This window comes from Lissotriton helveticus, chromosome 3_1 (genome assembly GCF_964261635.1).
Source record: "Lissotriton helveticus chromosome 3_1, aLisHel1.1, whole genome shotgun sequence".
In the NCBI taxonomy this organism is placed as follows: domain Eukaryota; kingdom Metazoa; phylum Chordata; class Amphibia; order Caudata; family Salamandridae; genus Lissotriton; species Lissotriton helveticus.
Window position 1 is genome coordinate 1,428,120,746 of NC_136061.1, and position 25,513 is coordinate 1,428,146,258.

Consider the following 25,513-nt stretch of genomic DNA (forward strand, 5'->3'; position numbering starts at 1 on the left):
CAGGACCTAAGTCGCCCTTCACACCACCATAGCATATGATGCTCCCTCCTCCCTAGCCACAGTAGGGGAGAAAGCAGGCCAGATTCTGGAGAGATATGCAGTCTGCTGGCCTCACCCAATTCCTTATACCAGTCTATATCTTGATAAGGCCGCTCTTGAAAAGGGTCCAGCGACTCCTCCAAATCTTCCTCCATTCCTAGCCCTTCAGAATACAGCTGAGGAAACGACCTAGTGCCTGTAGGTTCTGTCAGCACTGGGATCGGCATCAGTGAGTGCCAATCCGGCTCATCAGGGATTAGAATGGGGGGGACACCAGCGGTATCTAGATGTATCGTGCGGCACCAGTGAAGTACGCAATGCCACAACCAGTGTCAGTCCAGATTCATGGGCAGTGGGGTCATCGGGGTCAGGACCACTGATGCGGAATACAATGGAGCCCCCTCTGACCCTGTGGGGCCCGAAAGCACACCAGAGGTATCATGCCGCCCAGAAAATGAGGTGCATGGCCTTATAAAATTCACGTAAATGAGTGAGGGTGGCTCCAGCTCCCGGGAAATCGGGGAGGCGCAAAGCCGATCCACCTGCAGGTTCCGAAGAACACGGCCTAGAAAGCAGAGACTTCTCCGTCACGTTGGCTGACGGATAGAGAGAAGTCAAAGCATGCTTAGACTTCTTATGCTTCTTGCGCCTTTTACTATAATATCCCGATGGCTAAAGGTCTCTAATTGAAACTGTTCAATCCCCATGACTGGCAACTAAGTATTTCAGGATAAGAGTGGAGGACCCAACCATCCTGCCATGAAAACAGAGATATTCTAAGTTATAAGTTCCAACAGATCAGCATACTAAATCTTACTCATTAACCAGGGTCAATAACAATCAGCTAGGCTCTATACTTCAGCACCTTCTGTAGGACCTTTGTAAGCAGAGGAAATTGACAGAAAGCATACAATACACAGTGCAGCCAACGTTATCAAAAATTGTTCCCTAGTGAAACAGTCGGAAGGAATGTCAGAACAGAGTACACTTCCTGTTAAGGGCCCTAACAAAAAGGTCTGTGTAAGCACAGGTCAATCAGTTTGGGATGAAGGTCACAATTGTGAAGCTCCAGTGACAGGCTACCACAAGCACCCACCTTCATGTTCAGAGACTGACCACTAGATAGGCAACCACCAGGAAAAGAGAGCCCACTACCACAAACTCAAGACTGCCAATCAAAAAGATGAACACTGAACACCCCTACTCTGGTGGTGGTACTATCCAAACATTTACCCGGGTACCCATAATTTATGGCGTGCCCAAAACACACAGAAACAGCATTGACCCCCCCCCCCTCTTAGACCAATCGTATCTACGATTGGGGCCGCTACCGAGCCCCTTTCGAAGTACATTGACAAGTTCCTTAAGCCCCTGGTGGGCGAATTACAATCCTATTTCAAGGATACTGGCCACTTCATTGGGAAAATTGAGGCTTATACCTATCGGGAGGATCTGGAACTGCTTGTAACCCTGGATGTGGAATCTTTATATTCCAACATCCCCCAGAAAGGGGCATATTTAACCATCAAGAAAATTCTTGAATCAAGACCAGACATCAGCAACACGAGCTTTATCCTCCAATGCCTCCAGGTGGTACTATCCGAAAATTACTTTGAGGTCAATAACACTTTATTTAAGCAGACCCGCGGAGTGAGTATGGGGGCAAGCTGTGCGCCCAGCACAGCCTGCTTATATGTAGGCGAATTTGAAAGAGTCAATATTTACAACGAAATGGCTCCCTTCCATGAAAACGTCAAAGGATGGTGTCGCTTTATTGACGACATCTTCTTTATGTGGGAGGGGTACCATGACTCCCTAAAGGAGTTTGTTGACTGGCTCAACGCTGCAGACCCTAACCTCCAATTTACCGGTTATGCCAGCAATGTCAAGATTGAGTTCTTGGACATCTGGGTCGAACACGAAAATGAAAAAAACTCAGTGTCTTTGTATAGTCAAGTCAAGTCAAGTCAAAAAATTTATATAGCGCGCTACATACCCAGAGGGTCTCAAGGCGCTTGAGGAAGGGTGGGGAATTACTTGTCGAATATCCAAGTTTTAAGTTGCTTTCTGAATGATAGGCGGTTCTGAGTGAGGCGAAGGTGAATGGGGAGTGAGTTCCAGGTTTTAGCTGCCAGGTAGGAGAAGGATCTACCTCCCATGGTGGTTTTGTTAATGCGGGGTACGGCAGCAAGGGCTTGGTTGGAGGAGCGTAGCTGGCGGGAGGGGGTGTAGAAGGAGAGTCGTGTGTTGAGGCATTCGGGTCAGAGTTCGTAAAGTGCTTTGTGTGCGTGGGTTAAGAGGCGGAATGTTATTCTCTTATTGACGGGGAGCCAGTGGAGGTTTTTCAGGTGACTAGAAATGTGGTCTTTACGCGGGATGTCTAGTATGAGTCTGGCTGAAGCGTTCTGGATGCGTTGGAGTTTTTTCTGAAGTATTGCGGTGGTTCCGGCGTATAGGGTGTTACCGTAGTCCAGGCGGCTCGTGACCAGTGCGTGGGTGACCGTTTTTCTAGTTTCGGTGGGGATCCAGCTAAATGTTTTTTTGAGCATGCGAAGAATGTTGAAGCACGATGATGAGACGGCGTGGACTTGTCTGTTCATCGAGAGTGAGGAGTCCAGGATGATGCCCAGGTTCCGTGCGTGGTCCGTCGGGGTGTGTGCTTTTCCAAGGGCCTCTGGCCACCAAGAGTCGTCCCAGGCGGAAGGGGAGGTGCCTAAGATAAGGACTTCTGTTTTGTCTGAGTTCAGTTTCAGACGGCTGTGTCTCATCCACTCGGCTACTTCTTTCATTCCTTCATGTAGGTTGATTTTGGCGGTGTTCGGGTCGTTGGTGAGTGAGAGGATCAGTTGAGTGTCATCAGCGTAGGAGATGATGTTGAGGTTGTGTTGGCATGCGATGGTCGCGAGGGGGCTCATGTATACGTTGAAGAGAGTGGGGCTGAGTGAAGATCCTTGTGGCACGCCGCAAATGACTTCAGTGGCTTCTGACTTGAATGGTGGAAGGCGGACTCTCTGAGTTCTTCCGGTAAGGAACGAGCTGAGCCAATCCAATGCTTTTCCTTGGATTCCAATGTTTTTGAGGCGTTGTAGGAGGGTGTTATGACAGACTGTGTCGAAGGCTGCGGAGAGGTCAAGGAGGATGAGGGCGACTGTGTCTCCATTGTCCAGTAGGGTTCGAATGTCGTCTGTTGCTGCGATGAGTGCGGTCTCAGTGCTGTGTTTTGCTCGGAAGCCGGACTGTGAGGAGTCGAGGGATTTGTTGGTTTCGAGGAAGGCGGCGAGCTGGCTGTTGACGGCTTTCTCGATACCTTTGGCCGGGAATGGTAGGAGCGAGATGGGGCGGTAGTTTTTGAGTTCGTTGGGGTCAGCTGTGGGTTTTTTCAGAAGGGCGCTGAGTTCGGCGTGTTTCCAGCTTTCCGGGAAGGTGGCAGAGTTGAGGGAGCAGTTGATGATGTCTCGGAGGTGTGGTGCTATGATGGAGTCAGCTTTGTTGAAGATATGGTGAGGGCATGGGTCTGTGGGGGATCCTGAGTGGATGGAGTTCATCAGGTGGATGGTGTCCTCAGTGGAGATTGGGTTCCAATCAGTTAGGATGTTCAAGGGGGGTGAGGGTACGGCAGAAGGTTGGGTGGCTTGGTTTTCGTGTTGGTTGTCGAAGCTGTTGTGGATGTCTACGATTTTGTTGTGGAAGAACGAGGCAAGGGAGTCACAGAGGGTTTGAGAGGGAGTGATGTCGTTGGAGTTGGCTGAGGGGTTGGTAAATTCTTTGACGATGTTGAATAGTTCCTTGCTGTTGTGGGCGTTGTTGTCTAGACGGTCTTTAAGTGCAGCTTTCTTGGCAGTCCGGATCAGTTGGTGGTGTGTGCGAGTGGCGTTTTTGAGGGCGTCTTTGGTGCTGGTGTTTGGGTCTTTTTTCCAGGCCTTCACAAGGGAGCCAAACCAACCAACCAAACCAACCGCCAGAAACACCCTACTCCAATATGGGAGTTAACACCCACGCTCCCAAAGGGATAGCATACCATACAGGCAGTTCCTCCGCATTAGGAGGAACTGTACTCATATGAGAGACTTCCTTATACAAGCAGACATCCTAAAAGAAAAATTAAGTCACCGCGGATATCCAGCTAAGCTGATAAAAGACTCTTTCAAACGGGCTAGATATTCCAACCGTGAATGCATGTTTCAGCCCAAACAAGAGGACCAGACAGATGCGCTGGTATGTGTTACCCGACATTCCAACTTGGATCATAAGGTTAGGCAAATAATTAATTCAAGTTGGCACATTCTGAACTTGGAGAATGACAAAAAACCCTTACAAAGGCCCATCTTTGCCTTCAAAAGAAATAAAAACCTAAAAAAAATCACCTGGTGCGAGGCAAGATGACGGATACCCCCTCGAGCACCCAAACAGCCATTACCACTGCTAACCCTATCTATGGCAACCATCGTTGTGGCACATGCCAGGCATGCGCCAATGCGATCATCGGCGACAGTGTTGTCACCGCTGAACGCACGGTCTCTGTGGCACGCAATAAAAGATTAACCAATTGCCGCACGATGAACATAATTTATGTGATCGTATGTCTGTGCAATTTACCATATGTGGGGGAAACTGGACGGGAATTCCGCGTAAGGATCAGCGAACACAAGTCAAATATAAGAAACAAAAAAATCTCTGCTCCCATAGTGTCCCATTGGTTGACCAACAACCATGTAGAAAAGGATTTGAAGTGGTTCATTCTTGAAAAAATACAAACATCCCAAGGAGTTGACCCCACAAATCTCCGAAAGAAAAGGGAGGTCTTTTGGATATTTTTCCTCAATTCTGTGAAAAATGGCCTCAATGAGGAATGCCCCTGGTCCAATGCGATACTGTGATCTTCATTATCTTTGGACCTCTTGTGCGCCCACGGTTAGAAAATGGCTCCATGTGTCTAGCCTGTCTCCCAGACTTCTCCCCCTGTATTCCATTCTTTAGAGCGACGCCATAGTATCCGTCTGATCCCCCTTGAGAAGATAGATAGATAGATAGATGGATAGATATATATAAAAAACATATTTTACCTCTCGTTTTTTCCAAAATAATTCTTACCATTCTAGGCACCAAGCTGAAGATGCCTCTATTTCTTTTCCATCATTAAGACTAAACATGACTCGAGAGGTCTCGGTAACCAAGTCACGAAGATGACCATTGCCGCAGAAACACCTCTGAGGGTATATGAGCCCTGCCCTAGATGGCGCCCGTCTCTGAAACTTTCGTTCAAGAACGTCTAGTCCCCTATCTAGATTGCTCACGCCTCACCGGCATCAAATCAGCGACTTGGATTCTCTCGCAGATATATAAGAATCGCTAATTATTAGCCTCCACGCTGTGGCCGAACGAACTGTGGAGTGCACGACAAGACCCTATTCCGTCTTTGACCCTGGTAAGCTTCCTGTTGTACGCGACTCTGCCGCCGCCGGTTGGGGGTAGATCGAGGATAATTGCTAATCCTTGCTCTATTTATATCTTTTCCTTCCCTCGTGATTGTCCATCTCCGTCCTTTCCGCAGCCTTGTCGGCGTTCACCACTTATCAACCCCGGAGGCGGCACCTCCGAATCCTTGAAGTTGGGATGGAATCCTTTCCCGTACCATACTCCCCGAAAGGAGCTTCGGCAGAAGGTAAGCGCAGCGCAGCTGCCCGGATTGACTGTGAGCCTCAAATCTTTAAACCATCCTGTAAATTGTAACGTTTTGATGGCACTCCCATGTAAACTCCACCGACTAAGGGAAGGTCTCTTTTTCCCCGTCTTTACCAGAAGTTGCTCCAAAGCTGTATTCTGGAAATCTACTTTCTCCTTCACCACAAACCGCACTTAAACAATTTGAAATCCAGCGGAACTTCGTATGGACTAAGGTAGAACTTACATATATATTTGACGAGCTAATCAGCCTCTTTTAAATAGAGCAGGTCACGCGTCCCCATGGGCCGGCTTGACCCCTTTCCTACGGGTCGTTCTAGGTGTTAATCATCAAGGGGAGGAATGCGGTACCATGGTATTCGCCTGTAATTTCAAAAGCCTATAAGAAAAGAAATGAATGGTCTTTAACCACCTTTTTGCATTCAACTTGGATCCGGACTGAAAGGGAGCGCTGAGTTTCCTACTAGATATACTAAAACTATTCTGAAAGGAGAAAAACTCACACCTCTGCTTGTTTCTATATTAGAGGCCCTATTGTTTGAACCATATGGATGATGACCTCTGCCTGTATTCCCCTTCTTCTCCCCTCCCTCATTTCTTTTCTTTCTTTTATTTCTTTCATTTATTTTCATTGACTCGTCTTATTTGTGTCTTTATCGTTTCATTCTTTGTGTCCCAGGGTGATTGAAAGTCGCCTTCATTCGTATAATATCTAAGTGGGAGTAAGAAAGCGAGAGCGCTATGGGATCGTAGCTGCGGTTATTTCTATCCTTTCCCCCACTACGGCCTGAACCATCACAGGAGTTGGGTAAGTGACGGGACATATGTGGATGCTTGCTGATTCAGCCTGAAACGCTCCTAAAGTTGAGCAAGTGATTAGCTAGCCTTAAAATCTAGAAGGCGAATGACCCTGTTCTTGTCGCATGTCTCCTATCTGTGAGATTTTTTCCCTATTGATTATCCCTCTGCCCCCCATGATTCCCAAACTGACGGGATGGGTCGAGAACGTTCATGTTTCTCAAAGATAGCCCATCTGATTTGGACAGCTTGTGCTAATGTTGTAACAGCTAGGTCTCAGATGAACTAACTATGCGTATGCGACTAAATGGCATATGTGACAGTCCCTGAAAGAGAAAAAATCTCTTTTTGTTCCCTTTCCTCCTCGGCCTTTGGTTGTTGTGTGTAACTTCTATGTAGTACTTCTTAGTTTTTGGAGTAACTTGAGCTATCAAAGCCAATAAATACGCACGATGGTTATAAAGAAACTAAAAGTAGTCAAAAGAATATCATGGCTCATTGTTGAATTTACCATTTTGTAAGACTTGTTCTATGCATGAGTTATAATGTAGTAAAAAATTTTTTGTATCCACAGTGTTGTTATCCCCATCTCTACGGTACCTCTTCGCCCTGATGAAGGTGTGGCCATAAATTGGCCTGACACTGAAACGCGCGTTGGCATATTTCTAGCGTGTGGCAGTATAACATCTTGAATTTGATGATTACACCCATCTCTAGTCTGCCCAGCTTCCTTCGTTTAGTGACGCAATTATTGTCTAACTGTATTACGCCCCAAGGCATTGACGTACCCTTGATGTAATACTGTATACATGTTTGAATGAATGAGTTTCATAGGTGAGTGGAGTTAGTATGAATGTTTAGAGAGATTGATGTACGTTGAGTGTGTGGGACTACTACAAACATCTACTGTGTTGTTTTAACCTTTTTTTAGATGTGCCCAGTGTCCAATATGAATCATGTCGAATACTAAAAGGACACACCTTTTTATATACATATCATGTTGAAAATGTATTTGTTCTAAAATGAAATATAATAAAATAAATTTAATAAAAAATATGTGCGTTTGGCTTTGATACTGTCAAGGATCACCCGAGTTTTTGAATTCAAGGATCCTCTGGAAGGACCGTATTTAAATTAGATGGGTAGGGTTCTTTGACTTTCTTTATACTGTTTTCCCTTTACCTGCATTTATTCTAAATCCCAATAGGGAACCCCCTTCTATTGTGTTGTGCTGGTACTATCCGAAGCACCACACCTGAGATGGAGACAAGAAATGTCTTCAGAGTAACGTGGGCTACCCATAACGCTACAACACTGATGTGCATTTGTTACTCCGAACAAAGAGCAAAGGCTTCCTGTTGTCACTTCACCAGATAAGCAGCCCGAGTTGCACAAATAGATGACCTTTACTGGAACAGTGGCCCTGCTATTTCAGTGAGCTTATGTGACAACTCATCATAAGACTGGAAGGGCACGTCCACCAACAGCTCTAGATGACTCAAGAGAGCACCCTGATGCTGAAGCTCCCGTCTCTTGAAGCACCTCTGAAGGACCCTCATTCTTATTCTTACGTGTAGCATCAGCAGGATACACAAGGCAATCAACCCCAACAAGTGAAGGACCTGTAAAACTGAATCTGGATCAGAAAAATCATATCTGGCACAACCAAAATTCTCTGAGGCAGAGGAAAGGCTCTCAAAGCGATTGTGTCTTATACTGCACCAATGAAACACAGGCGCTTTGCAAGGACAAGATCATGAGGGGGGCCTTCTAACAATTGATGGATAAGTGACTGATGTCTGTGTAGGAAGTGCCGGAGTGGACAAACCGGCAGGGATAGACTCACTCTCAAGGACGGTCCAGATGATACAAGAAATGTCCTGGAAAAAAATCCAGCATAGCCAGCCAAAGACTTTTGCCTGCATAAGGTGGGAATAAGGGACTATAGCTTTATCTTTTTTCAATGTCAGAATTTACTCCCATGACGAGAAAGTCTGACACTGGGGAATTTTGAACGTCATGAGAGGGGAACGATTTCCTTCAGGAGGATGAACACTTCTCCCTTCAATTGCATTTTTTACGGGGAGCTCTTCCGGCAGATTGTGACCTCTCAGGAGATCACTACATTGTGTTCCAAGGGGCATATGCAACAAACAGCATGGCCTACCCTCTCTAATGAGTTTTGGATGAGTCAATGAAAATGAGGTGCACGTTCTGGATACAAGAGCTTACCCTCTACACAAATCATTAAAGAAATCCAACAAATACATTTGTTTACTGAATCTGAAAGTGATAGGGTTCAAACCCTGAAACCCTGGAGAGATTTCTGACCTAGTCATTGTTGAAAAGCTGACGTCTTTCGATAAAGCACAGAGGAAGCTCCGTACCCACATTGATAAGTTGCAGGAAACAAGCATTTACAATGCAATGGTTTCACCTTTGGAAAAGTTAGAGCTATTGGCATTGTAAATGCCAAAATTTGTATTTATGTGTTGGTTTTGAAAACAGATAAATAAATGGCATTGTCATTTACATTGCCATTAGCTTAATTGCTCGCAAATGTGAGACCTATTGTACCCTACGGACGAGCTCAGCAGATAGCAATTACTACCACACACCTTGTTACCGGACTTGACTGAACACTGCTGGGAAGCTCTCCTTGCTGCCCGACACCGAAGGATTTTGGAGGAACAATCCCACAGCTTGCCGGACCCGCTGCGCGGGTCCCGCTGCGCCTGAGGACCCTGTGAGGCGCTGGGAGGGGTGCTGTGTATCTTGGGGCACCCTTGTGTATCGGCAGGGCTGCGAGCAGCCTAGCAGGGACTCCATTGTCCAGGAGTCCCTGCGTTCTACACCTGTGGCCGCTCTCCCTGCCGGCCACGCCCCCTGACTATCGTAGAAAAGTGCTTCGCTGTCTCCACCCTGTGGGATACCTTGTTACCGGACTTGACTGAACACTGCTGGGAAGCTCTCCTTGCTGCCCGACACCGAAGGATTTTGGAGGAACAATCCCACAGCTTGCCGGACCCGCTGCGCGGGTCCCGCTGCGCCTGAGGACCCGGTGAGGCGCTGGGAGGGGTGCTGTGTATCTTGGGGCACCCTTGTGTATCGGCAGGGCTGCGAGCAGCCTAGCAGGGACTCCATTGTCCAGGAGTCCCTGCGTTCTACACCTGTGGCCGCTCTCCCTGCCGGCCACGCCCCCTGCTCTGTCCAGGCCCTATATTACTGGGCGGAGTATCCGCTGCGCGGAAGCGCGCGGGAGCGACCGGGGCGAAGACCGGGCAAAGAGCGGGCCGTTTGAGGCCGTTCGAGGACTAAGAGGTCTGGGCCATTCTCCTTGATTGTTGTTGACTAATGCGATAAATTTCACTTGTGTCACTTAATCTTGTTAAATATCCATTATGTGTACACGGGGTAGTCGCAGCAAAACTGCTAAGGGCCTCAATAAATCCAATGGGACCCTAGATGACTTCCTCACAAAGACCAATTTGGCCATTGATGTGGAAATCAGTAAAATGCAACATAGGGTTTCCCTAGAATTAGAAGCTGCGCGAAAACTCTCCCTTAACTTAGTTTCCTCCAAGAAATCATCTTTAGGTAGCTTTGCCCTTGCTTTAACCCCGGAGCGTACATCAGGTCCCCGCCCCTTGCTAACATCGGCAGACATCCATCATCCCCCATCCACATCGCTACCCGAGTCTACTTTAAAATCAACATTACCACCTCTTAAGCCCATGGAGGAGCTGGTACCGCCGACCTCTATGGCCGGTATAAGCTCCCCCTTTAAAACTGCTCTGTCCAAAACTGCGGCAAATGATAAAAAAGTTGCCTTACAAAAGAAGAAATGCCACGCTAGATCTACTTATGCTCGCAAAAAGGCAAAAATTGCGAGATATCAGTTTTTCAATAGTAGACGACCTTTGGGCACATTCGGGGCAGGGGAAGAAATAGCCAAAACCAACACTGCTTCATTGGGTAATGAGACCGCTTATGATTTAAGCTGTGTTGCGTTTGATCCCCCGGTGGTAACTCTCCCAGATATGAGCAAGGAAGGGTCATTAGAGAGTGGGTTGAGTGTGGTGGAGGGAGATAAGAGAGGGGATGAGGAATTCCTTAAAACTGTTTGGGACACACTAAAACAGTTACTCACCCCCCTGGAACTGAGACTTTCTCGAATGGAAAATCACCTGTTAGAAATGGATAGGACCATAGTTACATTGGCTAGCTTTAGTCTTAAACAAATGGAAGCTAGGTATTCCCAGGGTGAGGGTCCTACCCCTCAGGTACAGGAGTCAGAACCCCCGGTCCGTACACCCCCAAGACTTAAACCTATACCAAAACCCCGTACCAAAGTCGGTGACACCGCTGCTACCACCTCAAAACCTATTATCCCCAGTGCTTGTCCCCCCCAGAATATAGCACCATCTAAATCCAGGCCACAAGCTTGTCCCCCCCAGAATGTAGTTCCATCTAAACCCAGGTCACAAGCTGTCGTACACCAGTCTAATCAATTGGCAAATAAGAAATTACCAACTTATGAATCTAACCGTTCAAACTTTCGTGGTGGGTATATTGACCTACCACCCGAGGTTAGTTCTTATGTCATAGTTCTAGCTGGTGTACCTACTCTCGACCCCCAAACTAAAGAGAATCATTGGTCCCTAAAAAATAAGGTCATACATTGGCTTAACATAAATAGACAGCTCCCCAATCACCAAAGAAGTCGGGTACTAATGGTGCGCAGAGTACCATGGGTTGGGCCCACGCGCAAATCCATTGCTGGCGATTGTATAGTGGTGTCATTCGCTGACCCCCATACAGCACAGCATCTTTGTTCATGGGCCCCTTGTGAAGAAGACCCCTCTGTTGTTGTTAGACCCCTCACCTTTTTCTATCCTCCTCGACAACAGTTTGATATGGAGGGGTCTTGGTCAACAGTCCAAAAATCTAGACAGAGGGGACGTAGGAATGGTTGGCAAAACCAAAATACCTGGTGGCAAGGGGTTTCTACTACTAATATGTTTGGTTGTCTGGATGAGGTTGACTGACTTGGGGGGATTAATGCCTCTTTACAGTCAGTGGAACCAATTTCGACTGCTCCGAACACCTTGCCAGTATCCTGTGTGGATTGTTCTATACCACAATTAGGCCCAAAAATAACACTGGACCATGTTTTTACTCCCACTTCGACTGAGTCATGGGTTCAGGGACAATTAGAGCCCATTATCATCAGTAGCCCGGTTAATGCAATTAAGATGGCCTCATGGAATATAGCAGGATTGAGGGGTCGCCTGGATAACGACGATTGGGTAGATTTCATTACTACACATGATATCGTCGTCTTCCAGGAAACTTGGTCAATCGATCCCCTATTTAGGGTAGGCTTCCTAAATTATCACAAACCAGCCACACAGGGCCCCAGGGGTAGGGCTTCGGGAGGTCTCACAATATGGATTAGAAGCTCCCTGGGCTTCAGCGTTAAGGAAATTTTGGTGGAGAATGCTGACCTCCTTTGTATTTCCCTGAGTAAGGATAATTGTAAGGATATTGTTTTAATTAACATCTATGCCCGAGGTTGTCAGGGTGGAAGGAAGCAACCCATTCTTAATGACCTGGAACATCTCCTGAATGAGTACAAAACTGATCATCTTGTCTTAGTAGCTGGTGATCTGAACTGCTCATTCGAACCCATCCTGAGTTTGGCTGAGGATGTGGGGATTGATGAAGACACTGCCTGGAATATCCCCCCGTTAGCTATAACTAAGGGTGTTAGGGGAACGGAGGCTGCCCTCCACTGGCTGGGGCTCTGCTTGGAATGGGGGCTACGGGCAGTGAATGGCCGTTGTCCGTCTGATAAGGTAGGGAAACCAACCTTCGACAATGGGATTAGTGGAAGTCGCATTGACTATATATTGGTCAATATAGAATCCTGGACACACGTTATTGATATGTCAATAGAGACCAGGCCAGAGAGTGATCATAATCCTCTCTCCCTGGGGCTCAGGGTTCCTGGATTAGGTGTCCCCCAAGTAGAAACAGCTTGTATAACTTCAGACCTAGTCCTGTGTGACAATAGAAGACGGGTCAAATGGTCAAGGGTCATATCTGACTCAGGGCTTATCTGTCAAATAGAGGAGTTGGTCCTAGATACAAGAAATAGGATGACCGCATTATCTCCCAATAGCGGGGTAGAGTCTATTAATGTTGACCTCCACGAGCAATGTTTTACGGCTCTCAAAAAACTTCTCACTAGGCCATCTAAAAATCAGAAAGCCAATCCACACAAAAGATGGTATAATAAAATCTGCAGAGAAGCCCACAGCAAATTAATAGCTGCTGTTAAAACCAGAATAACCCCTGACATTAGGAAAGCTAGGCAGTTTTATAAAGACACCCTTTGGGATGCTAAGAGGGACTGGGACGATTCGTACTGGCTAGATCTTCTCAAAGCCTGTGAGTCGTCTAACCAAGTTAAATTCTGGGAGATAGTTAGATGGGGAAGGGATTCGGATTCCCAAACCCCTGTAAACCATGTCTCAGTTACGGATTGGGTGGAATTGTTTTTCCACCCAATTTAAAGATACAAATATTGAACAGGAGCTGGCAATCGAGCCCATAGTGGGGATAACACCAATATCATCTGGGGATAGGCTTACTTTCAGCACCTCAGACACTGTACACGCCCTTGGCTCTATTCAGTCTGGTAAAGCCCCAGGTTTGGACGCCATACCAGCTGACCTTTTTAAATTGAACCTTGATTTGTGGGTTCCATATATTACAACTCTAGCAAACTCTATCGCAGCAGGGGCAAGGGTACCACAATCCTGGAAAGGTGCTGAGATACTTCCAGTTTATAAGAAAGGGGATCGGTCATCACCGAAAAACTACCGCCCCATTAGCCTGATCGACACTATTCAAAAAGTTGTATCAAGAATGGCCCTGGCAAGAATACAGGGGTGGATCGAGCAGAATAACATACTCTCCCCCATGCAGGCAGGGTTTAGATCAGGCACCAGCACCCTAGATCAGGTGTTCCGACTCGCCATGCTGTATTGGAAGGTGGTTTTCTTGGGCGGTGGGGTCATCTATGCCGCCTTTGTTGATCTTAGGTCGGCTTTCGACCTGGTCCCTAGGACAAAATTATGGGAAGCCCTTAGACTTATGGGTCTTCCACCTGAACTTTTAGAGCTAGTCAGACGCCTACATGAGGATAATTTCGCCCAGGTAAGATGGGGGGAAACAGGGCCAGGTGACTAACAGCTTCCCAGTTCAACGAGGGGTCCGGCAGGGTTGCGTGTTGGCCCCTACCCTGTTTCTCCTGTTTATCAATCAGGTGGTTGCATTCTTTAGTGATATGCAAACAGACGCACCTACCCTGGGGGGTTCAAAATATCCCATGTTAATATTCGCCGACGACACCCTGCTCCTTTCTAAAACCCGGAGCGGGTTACAGGTAGCCCTGAATAGATTTGCTGAGTTTTGTATAAACAATGACCTACAGATCAATGTCGACAAAACTAAATTCATGGTTTTTAACAAAAACAAACCAATTAAAAGTTCGGTTACATTAAATGGTGCCCCAATTGAACAGGTCAAGGTCATGACTTATTTGGGCGTGACTCTTGATCATTTACTTGGAGCCCCCAGTTGGAGGTTTTAAAACTTAAATTTGTTCGCCTTACAGGATGTCTATTGCAGGAACAAAAAAAAACCTTGACCAAACGCATTATACCAGCGGTTAAAATTTATGAGGCCAAGGTCAATGCTGCTACCCTGTATGGAGCGGACATATGGGGTTATAAAGACTTGTCAGCACTAACCACAGCACAGAATAGGTTTTTGCGGAACCTGGTGGGGCTTCCACAATCATCACCAATAAAACCATTGCTTTTAGATCTAGGCTGTAGACCCCTGAATGAGATGGCGCAGTATCGTCTCGCAGCTCTCTGGCGTCGCCTATGGACGACCCCAGAGCTTAGTCTTTTCGCTCATGAACTGGGCGAGGTTAAATTGTTGTGGGGTGCCCATAAAATCCCTTGGCTCCGGGAAGTTAAACATATCTTGTATTCAATGGGCCTCCGCGAATTATGGTTACATCCTGAATGCTCTAGGTTCCCATCCAAACAAGAATTTAAAGATCAGTTCTGGGCTGCAAAGAAATCTGCATTGGTCTCTCTTTCGTCAGGCAACAGCTTAACGGGACTTTTTTTAATACACAAGGTAACACCGTCCCTTGAGCCTTATTGGGACTTGATCTGCAAAACCCTAGACCGTAAGCTGTATCATCAGTTTCGGGTGGGCACTTTGCCGACCAACTCCTTCACTGCAAAGTGGGCGAAGTAAGCAAGTAATAAATGTTTTTTTTGTTCTGACCAGGTAGAAAGTATTGGCCATCTGTTTTTCGCATGCCCAGCATATCGATCGCCTCGACTGAAATGGTTGAAACCTATTTGCAAAACCTTGAATTGTGGGGGGAATCGTGAAGCCCTGTTGAAACTACGTGATATACGTATTGAAATATCTGTGATCTGTGTAGCCAAATTTTTGGGGTGGGTGTGGCTGATTCGTACAAAGAAATTGAAAACCCTTTTAAATTAATTATCACGAAATGATTGTATTTCGATTGAGACACATTCTTTTTATATTTTAGGGGCTTATTTGAAGATGTTTTTAATGTTATATTATGCATGCTGTCTTTTATGAATTTCATTCGAAATAAAGACAAAATGAACTTGAACTTGAACTACCACACACACACACACACCCAGAGCCAGCCACACACACACACACCCAGAGCCACACACACCCACCCAGAGCGCCACACACACACACCCAGAGCCACACACACACACACACACACTCACCCAGAGCCACACCCACCCACCCAGAGCCACACACACACACACACACCCAGAGCCACACACACACACCCAGAGCCACACACACACACATCCAGAGCCACACACACCCACCCACCCAGAGCCACACACACACACACATCCAGAGCCACACACACACACACACACACACACCCAGAGCCACACACACACACCCAGAGCCACACACACCCAGAGCCACACCCACCCACCCAGAGCCACACACCCACCCAGAGCCACACACACACCCACCCACCCACCCAGAGCCACACACACACCCACCCACCCACCCAGAGCCACACACACACCCACCCACCCAGAGCCACACACACCCAGAGCCACACACACCCAGAGCCACACACACCCACCCAGAGCCACACACACACCCACCCAGAGCCACACACACACCCACCCAGAGCCACACACACACCCACCCAGAGCCACACACACCCACCCAGAGCCACACACACACTTAGCAGAGCAAGCACAGCGAGGGGGCAGGGAAGCAAGCACAGCGAGGGGGCAGGGAACTAAAAGTAAAATACTAAAAATAAAATATTCCATGTCGCAATTAAAGTTACCATCACCCAGTCACTGGTTAATGACTGTAAAAACATCATCATCGCCTATATACCGAAGGGAGGAGTAAAGAACCTCAGGATTCCACAAACAATTTTGCTGCACCTCTTCAGTGGGTGATTAGGAATGCAGAAATGGGAAAGAGACCTTCAAGCATTGGTACCAAAAATCTTGCTAAATTAGAGGCTTTGTACTATCTCAAATCATAAAGACCTGGATGCTCGGGGCTAAAGTTACTTGTTCATTAAGACATACCTTATCTTTTCTGAAACCATACTTTACAAACCTTTTGTGGTAGTGCATTTCTGACATGGGTTGCCCATTAAGGAAGTACAAGGCTTCCACTTGAATAAGCACTGGGCTTCACAAGTAAACCAGTACAATAACCATAGGATGGGGTGAGCAGATCAATGCATGCACAACTTCTCTCGGGATTCAACCTGTTGTATGCTTCAAGAGTGGCTGTGTCCACCTATGTGCTGGGCTTTGAAGTCATTGATATCAGCCAACATCAAAGTGGGTACTAAATTGCAGATGTGCATATTAGAGATGCAATTTTTCAGGAAAAGTAGACACCTCCATGCAGTCTGCTATCCATTAGAAATCCTGCAGTTTGGTGTTTGGAACTAAAGTTGAAGAAATCTAATTGGCAGCCATCATTAGTAGCCACTGCTGGACTGCAATTTAAGATTATGGTTGTAATTTTTTGTTATTTATTTGTCCTGGTGTATTGCAATAAGGCCACATATGCGGATCTGCACCAGAGCCCCAAGACATTTGCTTTCTTCCTTGAAACAATTAGCATCCCCAAAGGCACTTTATACGATGCCAGCATGAATCAGATAGAATTAAAAAACTGGACCCTGTTACATAAACTGAGCTGCGAGGAGCAATGTATTAAGTTCATAAGACACAGGGGTGTGCCCTATGCATTCGCTGCAATCACTTTATAAACATAGACCGCAACTTTATATATCCCAGGCAACAAGAGATTTTCCTATTGAGAAGGGTGTTAGGCAGGGATGCGTACTGGCCCCCACGTTATTTTCCCTCTTTCTAAATGGCCTTGTTGATGACTTAATTAGTGTGCAAAACAGTGATGCTCCTAACCTAGCTGGTGGTAAATTTCCTGCACTTATGTTTGCAGATGACACCCTGCTACTCTCAAAAACATCTATGGGGATGCAGCGGGTGTTAGATCAATTTACCAAATTCTGTAGGGACAGGAATCTGGTAATAAACATAGACAAAACTAAGTACATGGTGTTTAATGGCACTACAACTAATTGCCCTTGTCCAACTATGGATGGACGAGCCCTGGAAAGGGTAAATCATTTTACCTATCTAGGCCTGACCTTAAATGATAGAATGAGTTGGGAAACCCAAATGACTAAGGCTAATCTAACCCTTTCTCAGTCTATGGGGGGTATCCTTAAAGTACAGAAATCTTGTGTTCACAAGCTAGTCAGTGTACCGCTGGAAATATACAAGGTACAAACCAGATCTTCTACCCTATATGGGGCAGAACTCTGGGGCCATTGTCCAGCGGACGAGATTAGTATAACAGAGAACAAATTTGTTAGACAGCTGCTCTCTCTACCTACTAACACTCCCCTAGTCCCACTAAGGTTGGATACAAATTTGAGGCCAATTGCAGAAGTAATTGCCTCACGCCCGCTTCTTTATTGGCGTAGATTGTGGAGTGTCCCGGAGCTCGAGTGTTACAGAGAAGAACTAAAAATTGTTATGGCTCGCCCGGTTGTATCGAGGATAAAGTGGTTATCTTTCATAAGGGGGCAGGCGTCCAAGATCGGCATGGAGAATCTCTGGTCTAATCCGGAGGACACATGCAAATCTATCTCAAAGAGAACCCTGGCTGAGTCTATAAAACATCATAACCTTGAAGAGGTTCTTCGAACAGCCAGGCCTTCTAGTCTCACTGACAGTTTTTTGGACTTTAAAAATGTTTATAGTTTTGAGAAAGAATTAGATGCCATAGAACCTGTCTTAGCAAAAAAATTGTTTCTACAATTCAGATATGGTACATTACCCCTTTATTCCTATTCTGATAAATGGAAATTGGGTTTAGCTCGTCCTTGTCCAGGTTGTAATGATCCGAATGAGTCTTTAATCCATGTAATCTTGTTTTGTCCTGCTTATTCTGCCAGCAGGAAAAAATGGATTATACAGTTATGTGTCAATTTAGGACTGAGGAACTATATAGACTATTTTAGAATTTTAAAAACTGATACTAATGCATTGATAGTTACTGCTATTGCTAAATTCTTGTTTTCGATGTGGTTAACTAGACGAAGACTTATCCGTCTGTAGTAACCCGCTTAATGTGGGTAGACTGCTCTGTCTCAGTAATAACTAGTTTTTTTACTCTGTTTTAAAGGAAATTTTTTTAGCTTCTGTATTTTATTGTTATGTTTTTACTGTCATATTATAAACCGCACGTCAACTGATTATTGCAAATATGCAAATTGAGATCTAACAATGCATTGGATGAGTTGTAAATGTTTTTTTTTCTACTGTAATGTACTTTTATGGTTCATTAACAAACCGAAATAAAGTTAAAATGATGATGATGATGATATCCCAGGCACCAGCTCTGTGACAGTAGCTCAGTGCATCTGTATGCCGTAACACAACTGCACCCAGTGCAATGCTCTATTGCTACATGGAGATCACGTTCTCTTTGTATAGCCTTTGAATAGGGTTTTTACAAATACCAGGTGTCACCTGTGAGACAGCTTCAAGGCGCGTTCATATGCAGTAACACGACAAAGCACCAGTGCCGCACTGACTTTGCACAGGATCATAACTTGGAACCGATGAGGCAGTAATCATTATCTAAAATTAGATCTGTTCTTAATCATTTTAAAAATAAACTTGTACGCCCTGAACCTTTCGGGGTGTCTCTGAAGGACAGTCTGGACTCAGGCAAGAGCCAGCGGACGCGTTTCACATGTGCCCATCCACCAACCTCATCATCTCATTTGTTGAGAATGTGCTGCACGTGCCACTTCCGGTGCAAAATGGGGACAAGGGGTTGGCCATGGTAGCACACGTTGCAGCCAAGCAAAGACGCAGCGAGCGGAAAAGCCTGTCCCAAATCGACGGTGAGTCAGTGTTTAATTCGTATTTGCTGCACCCCGGGTGCAGCTGTGCCACACCCCATCCTCTGGTGGTACACTACCCTCTCCCTGGGTGCGACCGCAACATGACGGCACAGGCTAACAGTGGGCGCGGTGCAGCTTTTTGGGAAATTGGACACGGGAGTGAGCAAAGCGCTGCGAAGAAAGCAAAGCTTCTGTGTGTGATTTACCACGGCTCTCTGAATTCATACCATTGCTAATGCTGTGGAGTCTAGAAGCAATTAGGGCTGTTTTTGAACCAAGATTTGAAGCAGGACCACAATTTTGAGGTTCAAATGTGAAACTCGGAAAAATAATAAAGAGCAAGAACTAACTAGGCCAGTAGTTCGGCTTTTTGCGACAGTGTTCACGCCCACAGAGGCACCAAACACAATGAAGTGCGGGCTCATGTGCACACAAGCGAATCGCCTATATGCCTACAGCCGTTTAATCGACCTTCAGACGTACACGCATGCACCCATGTACACAGACCAATAAACATGCAGAACTTCATGCACATGGCCCCACAGTGGTACATAACCATAGGAGGGTAGATAATAAAACATATCAAAACACCACACACCAGCCGGAGGCCCAGGTTGAGGTTTATAATACCAGAGCACAGGAAAATGTGCACACATTGGAGCCCAGGAGTACGCGCAGCGGGGGGAATTAGTTGATAAACATGCGTGGTGCACGAGGCAATTTACTCACAGAGAGAGAGCATAGGGAGATGTGTACCGGGAGGGTACTGGAAGACGAGACACGTGGAAGCACAGTGTAATGTACCTAGACTTTTTCTTATCTCCCCCATCCCCCCTTGTTGCACTGCCCACGTTCACTACTGCCACTGACTGCACTGAGAATACCTAGCCAGGCTGTGAACAATAAAAGCAAGGGAGCCAGTTTCCAACAAAGTAGTGGTCCGTACCGCCTCAAAAATGTTTCCATTTGCCCTTTACATATTTTAAAAGTTAGGTAATTCCTCAACAGATTTCCCCATAGAACTGGAACTTCAAATGGCGCATGCCTGGCTACCGCTCTGCAGAGGCCAGGGATAGGATGAGCACGTAGTAAGAGCACATTTAAGACAGTGACTGGCCCTGTCAGAATCTCGCGCTGCCTCCAGCCTCCCCCCAGAGCGCGCAGTGCTGCTGTCATGAACACTAATCCACTCCTGAGTACAAACCCACACGTAAAGACTCACTCACCGTATGCGCTCGCATGAAAAACATAACCTCTGAAACAAAACGCCTGGGAGAAGACACGGTTAAGAGAAAGGCAACATATGCCACACACCATGAAGTTAAAGGGCGAAATGTAACAGAGAAAGCATCACTGACTCCAATTACCCAAATAATTCTCGCAAAGAAATATTGTCTCTGCCTGTAGAGTTAAGCAATTGAAAGACCGGGTCAGTTTCAAAGTCTGTTTTAAAATACAGCCGATGCTAACTACCCGCCGCATATAAACCCCTGACTGACACACAGGCACACTCACATTTGTTCTCTTTCTCGTTACTCCTCATCTCGCGTCTCACGCTGCCATAAGAGACAGACAATTAGTGTTGTGTAAACAGCGCCAGTCTTGCACTGTTTACACAAAACTAACGGGCTGTCGAAAAGCAGCGGTGTGTGTGTTTGTCAGGGGGAGGATTGTGAAAGGAATCCTAGTTCCCATGCTGGCGAGCCCCACCGCCACACACGGGTACAAATTAACCACTGAATCTACCTCAGGGGAGCACTTGATGATGCGCCTCTGAGGAACACTGAGTAGCGTGCCTCATGGCAGCGCCTGGTGCTGTACATCAAGGCACTGGATGATGTTGTTCAGGGCCATGGGTTGTAGATATTAGCGGCTCTGTGATTTGCAGTGAGGGACAGGGTGAAGTCAGAAGTTGTATGAACACATGTGCAATATAGCACACACTTCGATGTGCTGTAGTCAGGCACACAGGGTGTTATCATAGAGGGCTCAAATTCACCGCATTCTGTACTACAGGCACACGGACAGCGGGAGGGGGCGGGCAGGCACACGGACAGCGGGAGGGGGCGGGCAGGCACACGGACAGCGGGAGGGGGGCGGGCAGGCACACGGACAGCAGGAGGCACACGGACAGCGGGAGGGGGCAGGCAGGCAGGCACACGGACAGCGGGAGGGGGGCAGGAACGGGGACACGAACAGCGGGTGGGGGGGCAGGAACGGGAAGACTGACAGCGGGAGGGGGGTGCGGGAACGAACGGGCACACGGAAAGCACTCACCTGGACCTGGACTTCCTCCGGCGGCGGTCGGCCGCGGAATGACGAAAAGAAACCTCGAGGAACAGAAAAATAAACCCCGCCCACCGCCGCACTGACGTCCTAAAAGGGGCTGGATGAGAAAAATTCTCAGAAACGCCCACGAGCTGCCTCGCGGAATGACGGACGCCTCTGTTTCCCAATGGCTAGCGTCCATTTATGGAGCTAGCCAATGGGAAAATGAGGCGGGACTAACATCCATACTGGCAAACAAAAGTTTTCGCCTGCGCGCAGCTTTTCGCCAGGCGAAACCTAAAAAGGGACTGACGCCACTGTGATAATCAGAGCCTCATCTCTCAGATGTGTTTGCATCCGGGAGAGCAAGGGAGGGGGTGTTGGGGAGGGTGGGCAGCCAAGGCAGCAAGTTGCACTGAAGAACTATTGCTAAAGAAGCAGTTTTAGTATCCAGTCTGAAACCTGGAGAATATTCATAAGGTATCTCTTAGGAGATCACTACACTGTGTTCCAAGAGGCTAATGCTATAAATAGCATGGCCTACCCTCTCTAATGAGTTTTGGATGAGTCAATGAAAAGGGGTTGCATGCTCTGGAAACAAGGTCTTAACCTCTACACAAATTATTAAAGGAATCCAACAAATACATTTTTTGCTGTATCTACAAGCGATAGGGTTTTAAACCCTGAAACCCTGGAGAGACATCTGACCTAGTCACTGTTGAAAAGCTGAAGTCTTTCGATAAAGCACAGAGGAAGCTCTGTACCCACATTGATAAGTTGCATGGAAAAAGGAACTGATGGAGTTGGCCTAACGGCTAGGGCGGTCAACCTCGAACCTGGGGAACTGGGTTCAAGTCTCGGCAATGACGCGGAACATCCGGTGATTCTGGGAAATCACTTAATCTCCTTGTGCTAAAAAAAAAAAAAAAAAGAAATGGTGTCAACATGCAACGCAACTGGTGCTATGTAAAGCGCTCTGATACCTGGTACCTTCGGGTCAAGTTTGCGCTATATAAAACTCCGCAAAATACACTGTGATAGTCTGAGCCTCATCTCTCCTGATGTGTTCGCATCCTGGAGAGCAAGGGAGGGGGTGTTGGGGAAGTTGGGCAGCTAAGGCAGCAAGTTGCACTGAAGAACTATTGCTAGAGAAGTATTTTTAGGATCCAGTCTGACACCTAGAGAATATTCATAAGGTGAGGAATCTGTATGAAGATGCATCCATCAAAAAACGTGGGCATCACACACCACTTTTCACTGAATTGTCATCTTTTTACTGCTTAACACATGCTTTTCATGCCTGTTGTTTTCTGGGTCATCTTAATAAAGTTCATTATTTCATAAACATACACTTTCTTGCATGCACCATCAAAAGGATTTCAGTGGAACCAAATAAAGCCATAATGAAATAACTATAGCATTAGAACATTAGACCTACATAGGAAAAGCAGGTTTTCAGTTATGAAGACCCATGACTTCTATAATAGTAACCAAACACCATGTAGGCTTTTAAAATTATCATTCTCATATTCAAATTGCTCCGTTACTACAAACTCACTCACTTAGTTTAAACACATCAATTGCTTAGGCTTTACATTAGTTGCTAATAGGGATGCATAGTGGCACAATTATCAATTTTGATGCTTAATGTTCCATAACAGTCCAGCTCAACAGATACTTTAGGATAGATAGTATCGTTTTCAATTTGCATAGTACTCCTTCTGGAGATCTAATTAGAGTTACCCCTTTAGAAGGAGCTTTTCCATTTCGTAAATTTCTAGCGGTGTAAAATATTCAGCTACACATGAAGTAGATAACCATTCATTCAATAATTCATCCAGAACATCCCAAAACCTGCCATTCAAAAAGGATCTAACCGATCCTTGGATATTCCCAAACCATACAGAAGATTGAAAAAACGTATTGACTGGAGGAAGATCTCTTTGTTGAGAACACACACAATCTTTCAACTTCCCTATGAACTGTACACAATTGAAAAACATCAGAATGACACAGTAGGAGATTCCTTATCTATTTTACAAAGCTACTGCACATATGATTTCAGATTTCCTAAGTATATAACTTTTTTAATTCAGATCAATAGTGAAGGTATTCACGAATTAAAAAATAACACAAAACATTTGACGCAAAAAACTGGCCAACAAAATTAAATCGAGGTACCCACCTTGTGTATTCTTCCTGAAGCTTACTTGGGTCACTTACAAAAAACTTTACTCTTAGGTTCAAACTGTGAGGCGATCCTCCTACAAACCAAGAGAAAGTTCTGGGTGATTATCATGCGATTGTTGAAATTTACTGCGATTTTATCAAAGAAGCAAACTGACACTTACTTTTTAACTGCTTCCTGATTGGTTTATTTGGATCCAGCCACCTCTGGAAAAAATAAATGCACATCTTTATGAATGAAATGCTTTCCACAGGAATGCAGAATAAACTAACATCCTTGAAAGGTTACAATGACCTCATTCATCATGATAAATCAACAAGCAGGTCACTATATTTTCTGAAATAAATGATTTTTATAGCAGCACCTGAAGGGTCAGGTGCTTCAAAAGAAGACCAAAATACGGATTCATAAAATCACTTAACAACTTTTACCTACAGTCAGTGTGCTCGATTCTAGTTCCGATCCTCATCATGGTCAGTTAATAGGCCTATTTTCACATCACCCTAGCTGGTTCAGTTAGTTTGGTACCATAAGCTCAGACATGACCGTTAGCTGTTTATTTCTTCAGCAGTAATGGATTAAAATTCTCACATTGACAGGAATGTACTCAAGTTTGGGATGTAGCCAAAATTTACTGGGCAGATATGTCATTGATTATTTCCTTACAGTGGCAGAATGGGTGGAGATTTTGGCCCCTTTCTATGGACATGTGGACTGTAGTCCCACAAATCATTTTTTTGCCTAGAACACGCTGTTTGTTGTGCAGAATGCAGGTGTATTTTCTTTCAAGTGATGGACATAACGGCCATGCAATTATTAAATTGCACACTCATGTTTCTGCCTGCACAAAAACAGTCAGCTCCAGAACGGATTTTGATTCGCTCTCTACAAGTTTGTTTTCAACCTCAAGATATTCTCTTGTATGATTAAACGAAGATAACAAACCTAATGCTATTTTCAACACTTCTCCTTGCAGCTTTTTATAAAGCTCAAGTTCAGAAGTGGTAAAGATCCTTGCTCATTAAATAAAACGCTTGATTGACACATGCCTCCCTGTGATGCATTACAACTTAATTTGTAGGATTTGAGCAAGAGTGGACTTATGAAGAAACAGGGTGGAGAAGGGTATTTATTTTCCCACTCGGATCAGAGAGTAGTATTGGCCAGGCCCCCACAGTTCAGACCCATTAACTGGGATGAAGAAATCTAATATATTACAGAATGTATTACCACATAAGTATTGGGTCCTTACTAAGTTAGTTTGCATGAAGATTCGTTTGCTATTCTCAAACAATAACCAAGTAATTTTTGCCAACCTAACTCTGAGATAATTAGGAGTTAGGACTGATTACAGTTCCGTGCCAAGGACAACATGCTTATGCTTAAGGATTAAGGCTGCGGGGCGAGCTTTTTATTCAAATTAACTGGCTGTTTTTTTTTTTTTATCATAGCCATAAGTTTTGAAAGCCCTCTCTGGAATGGTACGCCATAAACAGAGAGACAGCCATTATTCTAAGAGTCAAAAGAACGTTAGTTTGTGAGGGTAATAAATCTACGTCTGGCGGACAAAAGCAAGACAATTTTTGAAACTGAACATAATAGACAAGATATCCCCTTAGAAAGTCAGAATACTAGATATAGCATATGAGAACCTGGCAAGCCTCTGAGATTCAGAGAGTCCTCAAGATTGCTTAGTTTGACAAAAGAAAAGTAGATAACCTTGCACATATTTATAGTATTGAAACATCTTGAAGAAAGGAATCTAAATCACTAACAAAGGTTAAAAGAGAGCGATAGGGTCAAGACCAGGCATCATCATTTTTACAGCTATGACTTGATCTGAGCTGTATCCTTCCAGGCCAATTTCTCACCATGGTTGTATCTGTAGAGAAGAGTTATCAAAACATTTACCAGATAGTGATTTGTCTAAAGGTATTTTTTCTTACTACTGCATCAAA

The 25,513-nt window shown here is 45.6% G+C and overlaps 1 protein-coding gene across 1 annotated transcript in view; it reads right to left on the reverse strand.

Moving 5' to 3' along the window:
- The window catches only part of PTPN4 (protein tyrosine phosphatase non-receptor type 4), a 1,253,225-nt gene that overhangs the window by 1,093,619 nt on the left and 134,093 nt on the right, over positions 1 to 25,513 (reverse strand). Inside the window, exons 4-5 of the mRNA XM_078682081.1 lie at positions 23,719 to 23,761; positions 23,553 to 23,631 (exon numbers count right to left, since the gene is read on the reverse strand). Coding sequence (XP_078538207.1) covers positions 23,553 to 23,631; positions 23,719 to 23,761 — 122 coding nt within the window. The remainder of the gene's footprint in view (positions 1 to 23,552; positions 23,632 to 23,718; positions 23,762 to 25,513) is intronic.